Source organism: Narcine bancroftii, chromosome 8, assembly GCF_036971445.1.
Source record: "Narcine bancroftii isolate sNarBan1 chromosome 8, sNarBan1.hap1, whole genome shotgun sequence".
Taxonomy (NCBI): Eukaryota; Metazoa; Chordata; class Chondrichthyes; order Torpediniformes; family Narcinidae; genus Narcine; species Narcine bancroftii.
In genome coordinates this window covers 153,699,563-153,710,617 of record NC_091476.1, presented here as the reverse complement: position 1 = coordinate 153,710,617, position 11,055 = coordinate 153,699,563, and the positions used below count along the sequence as shown (strand labels likewise).

Below are 11,055 nucleotides of genomic sequence, written 5' to 3'. Positions count from 1 at the left end.
TTTGTAAATGAGGGGGTAGATGTGCATCAGGGAAAAATTCCACAAGTGCACCTTTTTGAAAATAGCTCTCAATTGGAAGTCGGATTCCTGAATAGTTGAAGGGTTTGTGCAAGCAATCATTTTTATTCTGCAGTTGTTCCTCCCTCAAGTATTGCATTCATCCAATCATTCTTATGAAGTTTGCATTTTAAAATTGACAATTGTGTTTGTAAATGCATTTTTATTATGTATAAAATTTACATTTCCATAAACTTTTATAAAAAGTTTTCTTTTTAAAAGTCAGAAGAATACATGTTTGCAGGAACATCGCTCCCCACAAATATACAAAAGATACTCTAGTATAGAGTTCGCAAAAGTTGGGGGCTTCACTCCCAATTCTACAGGTTAGTGAAGCAGCATCTACTTGAAACTGTCCTCCAAGATTTGTGCACTTGCACCAAAATGGACATAATTTCCTCCTTCCAATACATACAAAGGTTACTACGGTTCCAACTGCAACTGGGTGGTTGTGTGATTTGTTTGGAAAGTCAATACAAAGAACGTTGGATTCTGGTTCACAGCTATAATGCACAATTTATTTTAGCCCAGAAGTTTGAGTTGTAAAGTGGTAAACAAAGACCTCCTAATCTAAACCCAGTGCTGCAGATGAACAGTCCCTTGGGTCCACAATTTAGTTCCTGTCCTATAAAGCCCGAATGCTGAATGAGATGTAATTGGTGGCATAATGCCAGAGAATTCCAGCCAACAATTCAGTCAATGTTGTATTTATCATCTTCAATAAACCAGATCTCTCATTTCAGGCTAAGATCTGAAACATATTTCCATCCTTCTTGCCCATGCTGGGAGGGAAAGGGGGATCTAGCTAGTGGATCCTCCAAGTATCCTGCACTCTGGCCACATTTCGAGTAGCTACTCTTCAAATGCCAACTAATCAGCAGTTTAGCAGCGAACTTCACTCAAACAGTAATCACAAGAAATGGTCTATGACAGCAAGGGCAGTGACTCCTAATTCTACAGGAAGCAAATACTGCACCACTGAAGGAGAACCAACAAGCTTACAGGACATGGGATCTGCAGCTTTCGGCATGGTTTTCTGTGCCACAGATCGTGTTGGGTAAAAACAGGACTAAGAATTTTGAATACTGCAAAGTGACCAAAATAACTCTCAATTAATTTGGAAGTGGGGATACACAAGCCATTCTAGTATTTTATTCTGGAGGCCAGTCAAGTCCCCACTGTTTTATCCACAATAAGATCATTCCCAGTCTGCCACTTGCTGCTGTTTCTCCAAGATCCAAGCAACAGCATCTTTCCAAAGTTAATCACATAATTTCTGAAGTCAGATGACTCCATAAAAGTCTTTGGTCCCTTTAGAGGCTTTGAAAAAAATACTATCAAGGGTTAAGTTCAGTAATCTGGCTGCCAAATGGAAAGCATTTCCCAGATATGCTCGTTCAAAAATAAAATCACACATCCTCGAAACGGCTGAAGTGTTGAAGACATGGCTTGAAGTGGAAACGGAAAGAGTTGGGGGTGGGTCTCGACGCTTGGTTCGCTGGCAGGCCACTCCTGCAGCCACGACTTGAATGCACACCTGCAGGATTGAATGGAGAGGCGTGTCAGCCAGCGAGTCGTGGGAGAGCGCAACAGAGCAGGGTTAGACAAGCTGGCGCCAGCCAGGAACCGTGCACAAGCCCCGGCCTGATAAAACATCAGAAACCCCTCTAGACACACAGATCTCCCCCTCGGCCCGCAGCGGCATCGCTGCTGTCTAGCTAAAATTCCCCAGAAAACAGGAACAAAAAGATATTAATCTTTGGAGGCGCCTTCCTGCGGGTAATACCGCGACAAACATCTGCAACGTTTCTTCTGCATCTCATCTTAGTGCCCGATACAAACCATCCAACTCCCTTCCCGCTGGCTAACTGCATCGCAACCAACATTTGTAACCAAAAGTCCGCTCGAGTTTCATCCCCCCCCCATTTCATTCATTCCCAAGATACTGTAACAAATCAAAATCCCCAGGACTAGGTAGCAAATTCAGACCCAGTTGGTCAACAGCACAAACCTCATTGTCGCAGATTTATTTGTAAAGCGGCTTTCATCGCTTTTAATAAATCGATACACTGTGGCGGTCAGGAGACCTTCGAAACATCCGAAGTGTTTCAGCGATGATCTCCGCAGCGAAGGGCTGCGTGTTCGTGGCGCAATCTCAAGCCCTGCAACTTACCGTGGGGTGGATCAGTGACACAAGGCCAAACTCTCTCCTTCACTGGCCAACTCGGCTCGCTGCAAGTGGAGAGGGGGAGACGTTAACAGTTAAAAAAGAAACTTCGGCTGCTTTAAAAATAACGCTTTCACGATCGCCAAATCCACCCAGTGGGTTACCTGCAGTGTGAGACTGGAACTGCTTGAAGCAATGTGCTCGGGGTCTTGTTGCTGGCTTTCTAATGCAATCTGCAAGTCAAATATATAATCGATAACGTGCTGCAAGATTTCCACTTTACTGATTTTTCTGTTCTGTGGAATGCTGGGGACCAGCTCTATCAATTTACAGTAGCAATCGTTCATGTCGTACAGCAAGGTGATGGAGTCTTCCACGGGGTTCTTGCTCCGTGAGATGGCCAAACTCTGATCAGACAGACAGCACACCGCCTCGTGACAGCTTCTCACCGATCGGATGGGGCTGATGGCTTTCATCTCTCCTCCCTCAAATTTCCTCTCGGAAAACCTTTGCCTTCCCCTCTCCCCCCCACCCCCCCTCCTCCCCCCAAAATTAAAAATCCTTGTTTGGATGCACGACCTTGGATTAAAAGCAGAAATGTTAGCTATGTTTTGGACTTCCCTCTATTTATCACAGCCGAGTTTGCAGCCACACCCCCGCGATTTGCTCAGAAAAGCAACGTCACTTCACCTCCTCTCGACGCCCTGCCTTTGGAAAGATGAGCGACAAGGGTTCAGAAACACCCCAGGCCATAGGGCATCTTGGAACGAATGACCAGCGCCACCGGGGGAAGCAGAAGCAAGAACCGCACAGCTGGGGAGGAGAGGGAGGGGGGGGGGGGGGAGCGGGAGTTTTCCTGTCGAGTTTTCTTTCTGAGTCCATCTGCATCAGGGTAGAGAACAAAATAAGCAATTTTGGCAAATTATATTTTCAACAACCTTTTAGAGATTTAGCAATTTCCCACTGGGAGTTTTCATGAATCTAAAGAGATTTGAAAACTGCAACCAGAACTCGTGTCTGTAGCGAGTAATACAATGCTGGAGAAGCTCAGCAGGTCAGTGTACTTTATATAGCAGAGATAAAGACACATAATCAATGGTTCGGGCCACGACTAGCGAGTTCATTTTTATTTCAAGAGCAGTTTTTTTTAAAAAAACTTCTGTTCCGACAAATCTTTTGGTCCTACACTTCCAAAGAGATTAAAAGTCCGTTTGCAATTAAAAAAAAACATTCTGGTTGTGACTAATACAAACGGCGGTTTCACGCAGCTGTACGAAGCAACAGTTGTTTGGGAAAAAAAAACTTTTTTTTGCATGATTCCAAACCGTTTCAATTTGCAAAACTACTGGCGCCTCCAATTCATGTTCAATTTGCATGCCTCGTTGCCGGTTCGTTACTTCGCGATTTGTACAGAAACTTTTCTAAAGTCATTTCTGGTTTGACGTGTCTAAACTTGGTCTTTCGGACCAGTTTTGATATGCACCCGATCATTCCACTTCGAGTTGAGAAAAAGCAAATGAGTTTGCAACTTTTGTTCCCCCCCCCCCCCCCCACCCAAATGCACTTTTTTGAACTTTCGACGGAAGTTTCCACTTGTGCACATATTTTGCCTCAACTTTTTTTTCGGACCGTAAACTTTTTTGGAGGACTGATCTTTGCACATCTGGTTGTCCCTGCCAGCTGTGTTGATCGAGGTAGATTCGTTTTCTCAAGGCAAACAGGGCGAGTTTTGACAGGTGATGAATTGGCAGGAACAAGAAGCAATCAGCGGATTCAGCTCCAGACTCCCTGGCGCCAGCTCCGTGACGTCACCCATTCATGAGCGCCAGCGCTGGCGCCGCTCCGGCGGTTTCCAAGGCGATTGTAACCCGGAGTCCTGAAAGAAGCTGTCAATCAAATAATCTTTCAGAATTGCCCAATCAACGCAGGGCAGGGGCTGGGCCACTGGACTGTAACCTTAGCGTCGTAGTTGTCAGTCAAAATTAGAGCTGGGTGTTGCTTTGGTAATTTGTCAGAAGTGTCGGATCTGTAAGGAAATGGGTTGGTTTGTAACCCCCTTCATTTCACTCAAGTGGAGATGATTTTATTGCAGGGCCACCTGCACATTTCCATCTGTTCTCTTAAAAAGGAGAAATCTGAAGCAAATGCATGATTGAATTAAAAAAACGGCAGTTTTTTTGCATTAGGAAGTTTTGATGCCAGATTAGAAGCAGTAAATAAAAGCAGTACAGTACAAGTCCAAAAATCTGGATGCCAAAAATCCGCACCGTCCAAGAATCCAGACTTTTCGAGAGCTCTCAAACTTTTTTTTTAAATTTAGCGGACTTTTGTGTGAGTGCATCCATAAGCGCTACAGATGCAGAAATTTTGTACTTTATATGCGATAATGTTCCATTAATAAACTATCAAAATCTATTCCTCCTCAAATTTGAATGACAAAAGTATTGCCTGAGAATCTGGAAAATCCAAAAATCCAGACTCACCCAATCCCTGAGCAGACTGGATTTTGAGTTCAGTGAATTAATGTCGTACCACTTTTCTGTGCTAATTTTCTTAAAATCTCCAATTTAGAATCTCAACACAAGGCCCAGACCTATTCTTCTGCATAATTAACCTGAAACTAATGGCATTCTAATCAGTGACTCAAAATGTTCCCCTACACATGTTGCTTCCTTTCTCATTCCCTTATATGAGGTCCAGTATTGCATTCTCTCTAGTTGGTACCTCTATATGATGATTTAGAAAACTTTCCTGAACACATATGACAAACTCCAAGCCATCCAGCCCTTTTACAGTATGGGAGTCCCAGTCAATAATGGAAAATTAAAATCCCTACTATCACAACCTTATGTTTCCTGCAGCTGTCTGCAATCTCTATCAGATTTGCTCCTCCAATTCTCATTGACAATTGGATGGTCTATAATCCAAACCTGTGAGTGTGGTCATACCTTTCCCATTCCTCAGCTCTACCCATATAGCCTCAGTAAACAAGTCCTCTGGTCTGTCCTGCCTGAGCACAGCTGTGATATTTTCCCTGATGAGCAATGCCATGCCTCCCCCTGTCATTCGCCCCACCCCGTTCTATCACATCTGAAGCTACGGAAACCTGGAACACTGAGCTGCCAGTCCTGCCCCTCCTACAACCAAGTTTCACTAATGGCCACAATGTCATAATCCCACATGCCAATCCAATCTCTAAGTTCATTTGCCTTTCCTAAATTAATAAAATTGAAATAGGGGCACTTTAGAAAATTTCCACTTGTAATGGTGCATGTAATTTTCGCATCATCTTTTCCCTCCTCCACTCCTCTATCTGCTCTGACAATCTGGTTCCCCTCCCCCTGCAAATTAAACCCACCAGAGTAGCACTAGCGAACCTTCCCACAAAGATATTAGACCCCCTCCAGTGCAGATGCAAACCATCCTGTCAGAACAGGCTCCACCTTCTCTGGAAGAGAGCCCAATGATCCAGAAATCTGAAGCCCTCCCTCCTGTACCATGTCTTTAGCCACGTGTTAAATGCTAACGGGTGAATGCAGATGCAATTTTAATCTTTAATAAGAATTTGGACAGGTACATGGATGGGAGAGGTATGGAGGACTATGGACTGGGCGCAGGTCAGTGGGAATAGGCAAAAATAAAAATGGTTTGGCCAGAATAGAAAGGCAGAAGGGGCTGTTTCTGTTCTGTAATGTTCTAAGGTTCTAATACCAACTCTTTGAGGTTGCCATAATTTCCAAAATTTGGTTGCTTCCTGTCATAAATAAACTCAATGACTGAGCTTTCACACCCCTCTTCAATGGTGATTTCAGAGGTGAAATCAATCCAGTATCGGTTCACACAGCAGACCAGTGAGAAAGAGACAGACATATGACTGAATTTACTTTCAATCCTGAATGAATTATAAACATTCTCACCCTCTGAGTCAGGACATTTCTTCTCATTTCCATGGATATATGACTTAAACAGCCCCTTTTATGCATTGATTCCAGGTTGACCATCAGTTAGACATCAAATGTCCTGAATGGTCAAAGCAAAACCATCTCTGTTTATATCCTGTTCAACCATGAACGTTTCAATGAGATTGACTCTCATTATTCTATACTTGATAGATTAAAGGCCCAGGTTTAATTGCTTTTTTTTTCTCCACGAGCAATGATTAATCTCAGGATATGATATGAGATAAGAGAGTTTATTATCATGCATAAATACAATGTACAAATGTGCAAAAATTCTTTTTGTTGCACACAGGTATGCATGATGCACCAACAACAAATACTTGTGTAATCATCAATACCGAGTAATAATCAACCCTCCCTTTTTTGGCCCAAAAATCTGGTGTTTTGTATAACCTGTGTAAAAATTGACCCCCTATTTTTGGCACCGACCGCCCACCCATCGGAGCTCCTGACACCTTAATAGCGGACCTTCACCCTTACCGCCTGACCACCAGAGCTCGTGACACTCCGACAGCAGACTTTCAGCACGGATGCCCATCCACTGGAGATCCTGATGCACCAACCACCTGCACATCCGAACTCCCGACCGTGGACCTTCGCTCCAGCTGCCTGCCCATCCGACCTTCCGACCGTGGATCTTCGCCCCAACTGCCTGCCCATCTGAGCTCCCAACCATGGATCCTTGCCCCGGCTGTCTGCCCATCCGAGCTCCCAACCATGGATCCTTGTCCTGGCTTCCTGCCGATCCGAGCTCCCGACCGTGGACCTTCACCCTGGCTGCCTGCCCATCCAAGTTCTCAACCACTGATCCTTGCCCCGCCTGTCTGCCCATCCGAGCTCCCAACCATGGATCTTCACCCCAGCTGCCCGGCCATCCGAACAGCCAACTGTGAATCCTCGCCCCGGCCGCCTGTGCATCCAAACTCTCGACACCGTGGTCCCAGTCATCTAAGCTCCCAACACCTTGAACAATGAAGGTACTTACAAGGTCAAATGCGTGACCCGTGTAAAAGTCGACCTGCCCCCCCCCGTCCAAAAAATGATCAAAAAAATTTAATGATTACATAAGTATATAGGGTAAATTACCACAACATGTGCCGTCAAAAGAGATAGTAATATAAAAGGATAAATTTGGACGGCATAGTTTAGCAGTTAGCACAACACCTTTACAGCACCAGCGATTGGGGCCAGGGTTCAAATCTCACACTATAAGGAGTTTGTACATTCTCCCCAACTATGTGTGGACTTTCCCTGGTGGCTCTGGTTTCCTCCCACCATTTGCAATGTACTGGGGGTGTAGGTTAATTTGATGTAAATAGGACAGCACAGACGCATGGGCCAAAATGACCTGTAACTGTGGTGTATGTCTAAATTTAAACTATTCACTGTGGCAGTTTGTGCAAATAAAATTTGATGTTTCTATAATGCAGATATGGTAATTCTGGGGCCATTGTTGGTTAGAGTAGTACAGAGGGAAGCTCATGAGTCTAAGAGCTGTTGGGAACAAAAATGTTCTTGAACCTAGAGGTGCTGGACCTCAGGCTTCTGTACTTTCTTCTTGAAGGTAGCAGCGAGAAGAGATTGTGACCACAGTGATGTGGGTCCTTTATGGTATCAGTTATCTTGAGCCAGCATTTCACATAGATGTCTTCAATTGACTAGAGTCAGTGCCAGTGATGGTGGTACGATGGTGTTAAATGCCAAGCTGTAATCAATGTACAGTCCCATATAGGTGGTGTTGTGGTCCAGTTAATCTAACACAGAGTGAAGGACCAGTGAGATGACATCTGCCATTGAGCTGTTCTGACAATAGGTGAATTGAAGTGGGTCCAAGTCCTTCCTGAGGCAGGAGTTGACTTACTGGTGGTCATTGAGGCACGTCACGTTGCAAGGTACCAGTATTAAAGAAGTCCTTTTAAAACAGGTGAGGCACCAAGACCATAGTGATGAGAGGTTGAAAATGTGTCCAAATACTCCAGCCAGAGGCTCATGCAGATTTTAAGGATGTGGTCAGGTGCTCTGCCTGGACCAGATGCTTTCCATGGATTGGTTCATCCTTTGGGAGATTCTTCACATAAGCTCCAGTGACTGGGAGTGCAAAGTCACCATGGCTATGCGGGATTGTGAGGGTGCAGGGAACATCAATGTTTTCCCTTTCAAAGTGAGTGTGGAAGACGTTGAACTGCTTTCTAGGATTTGATGGTATGCAGCCCTGCCACAGCTGCTAAGTCTTCAGCTTTATGAATTGGTAATAGCCTTCAGGTAGTTGTACTGGATCTTCCTGAATACCTATGATTTTATATTACCTATGATCTGAGAAGATTGAGGTAGGCAAGGCCACTATCTTGTCTGCCTTCTATAGGAGCTCCATCGAGAATGTCCTGGCCAGCTGCATCACTGTGTGGCCTGTTTGCTGCAGAGAGATGGATCAGTAGTCAATCCTCAGGATCATAAGTATGGCAGAGAGGATCAGTGGAGTCTTCCTCCCACTTCCGCCACCCCCCATCTACATGATCTACTGGGATCGTTGTCTGAAGAGGATGAGCAGAATCATTGAGGACCCACTTCCACCCTGCACACAGCATCTTTCAGCTACTCCCGCCGGGCAAGAAATGCAGGAGCATCAAAGCCAGCACCACCAGGGTGAGGAACAGCTTCTTCCCATGGGCAGTGAGAATACTGAATAACAAAGGATCTGCTCACACGAACCATCTGAGACTCTCATGTGCACAAAACAATATTTATTTATATTGATGAAATATTTATCCTGCATATGTATTGTTTGTTTGTGTGTTTTGTGTCTGGTCACATCACTATTTCGTCGGGTTGTACTTGTACAAACAGATGACAATAAACTTGACTTTAATATAGATTTAAACAAGAATCTCTGCAGATACTGGGATTTACTGTTTTCTCAACTTTTTCTTACCTTCCTTTCTTAAATTGTAGAACACATATATTGTCTTCCAACTTTTAGAATGGGAACTGTACCAGAACAATTTGACTTTTCAAGCTGATGATCAGTGTGTCACGAACTACAGCAATTGTTAGGTGAGTGACATCTTTCAGAAGTTATGTGGATAGCAGCTAGCTAATACAAAAGAGAACTGGTCTTCAATCTAGGCTGATGCTAGCTGCTTAAATAAACACCTTTGTCTGCAGAGAGCAATCTCTCAATGCAGTGATAAAAGAAAGTTGTCTTTAGTTGCCTGGATTCTAACAAAGGTGTGTAAGTACACTGAAGTGTTTCTGTTCTGTTGAGATGTGCTCACAGTATAATATATAATTCTACAGGCCCATACTCAGAATGTTGGCTCAAACTGTAAATATAACCATTGAAACTGTGAAATAACGAGCTTTTATCTTGGTACTTAGAGAATAAACCTTTTTGAGTTCAATGGGAATCTTTTCAATAAGGAAAAATTCTTCCAGAATCTCTGCTTCTCTTGCTTAAATAGAGACCTTTACATCTGTAGTTCTGATCTCCATGTGTTTCATTCAAAGTCACACCAACTCATCCACAATATTCATACCTGCCCATAGAGCTATAAGGGTTTATTATGAGGGGTTTATCAGCACTCCGTTTCATTATTTTCTCCAGCAATATTTTTTTCACTTGTGCTAATTTATTTTGGCATATTATTAATTCTAGGCCCTATACTTGACCATTTCTAGGAAGTTTTCTGTGCTTTCTTCTCTGAAGGTAAAAGATAAATAAATATGTGTTTAATTTCTCTGCTCTATGTCCTTTTTCTCCAATATAATTTTTCCTCTTTCTTTGTGTAAAGTCACATCTGATCATCTGATATTCTTTCTAAATCTATATAAAGAAGCTTTTTTACAGTCTAGTTTTATGTCTCTTGTTAGTTTCATCTTGTGTTCTGTTTTCCCTTTCACTATTAATGATTTATTCCTCTTCTCCACTTCAAAATTTATTGCTCCATGATGCAACTATTTTTATCTAATGCTGTCTTTAATTTCTTTTCAACAGCTGGACCTCCTCACCTTTTGGATTTTTGTTTTTTGAAGGGATTGTAGCAGCTCACTCCGGAGGCTGATTTGAACTGGCACAGGAGATTCCAAGTGACGTCATGGCGTCACAATGCGATAACGTCATTTGGAGTGTGCGGGGTTTTAAAAAGCTCCGCGTGACTTTTTGAGTGAATGACTTTTACTGAACTTCGACTCGACTACGTCCGATCATTTTCCCGTTCTTTATTTTGCACTGTGACACATTTGCTACAGGATACATATTTTCAAATTACACTTTAATTTCTTAGTTGTTTTAAAATAAATTCCCAACACATTTTGTCGTTGAAAATGTTAACTTTGATTAAAACCATTATTTTGATTACTTTGATTAAAACCTTGATGACACTATGAATGTAAAAAATGTATACTGTTTTGTATTTCTATGAAAGAGGTCTATTTTTGAAATAAAGTAAGTGGGATCCTTTCTCTCTGTTTTATTAAGTCACACCTATCCATCCTCCTGTTCCACGTTGCCTATTTCTCCTCAATGTGAGATATTCTGGAATGTTTAGTTCCTAACCTTGGTCACCTCCATTCACATTCCTGCAACAAGCCCTTTATTTATATTTCTGTCATTAATTTAACTGTTTTGTTAGGATTACTGGATGCATTCAAACAAATAACTTTTTTTGTATATTTTATTATTAAAGATCAAGCAGGCCAGTTAAATTTCATTGACAGAATGTTTCAAACAAAGAACTTTCATGTATTTCTCTTTTCCATTTTTTTAATTCTTTGGCTTTAAATTCCCAACATATTCTAGATATCATTACACATTTTACTACTGTATATAATTCCTTTTCCTTTCTTCCTTTCTCCTTAACTTACTACATTTTCCCT

The 11,055-nt window shown here is 42.6% G+C and overlaps 1 protein-coding gene and 1 long non-coding RNA gene across 2 annotated transcripts; one reads left to right on the top strand and one right to left on the bottom strand.

Moving 5' to 3' along the window:
- Positions 1–200: 200 nt before the first annotated feature.
- Positions 201–2,767, bottom strand: id3 (inhibitor of DNA binding 3). The gene is made up of 3 exons (XM_069895427.1): positions 2,389–2,767; positions 2,231–2,289; positions 201–1,594 (listed from the first exon to the last, which is right to left on the bottom strand). Exons 1-2 carry the CDS (start codon positions 2,698–2,700, stop codon positions 2,242–2,244), a joined length of 360 nt encoding a protein of 119 aa, XP_069751528.1. The 5' UTR covers positions 2,701–2,767; the 3' UTR covers positions 201–1,594; positions 2,231–2,241.
- LOC138741401 (uncharacterized) lies at positions 2,764–10,553 on the top strand. Its single transcript, XR_011343483.1, has 3 exons — positions 2,764–3,278; positions 9,133–9,234; positions 10,175–10,553. It is a non-coding gene; the product is annotated as an uncharacterized lncRNA (long non-coding RNA).
- Positions 10,554–11,055: the final 502 nt, after the last annotated feature.

Coding starts and splice junctions, on each gene's coding strand:
- id3 (XM_069895427.1), bottom strand. CDS start 2,700: ATGAAAGCCATCAGCCCCATCCGATCGGTGAGAAGCTGTCACGAGGCG. Junction 2,290..2,388: donor GTTCCAGTCTCACACTGCAG/GTAACCCACTGG, acceptor CTCCACTTGCAG/CGAGCCGAGTTGGCCAGTGA.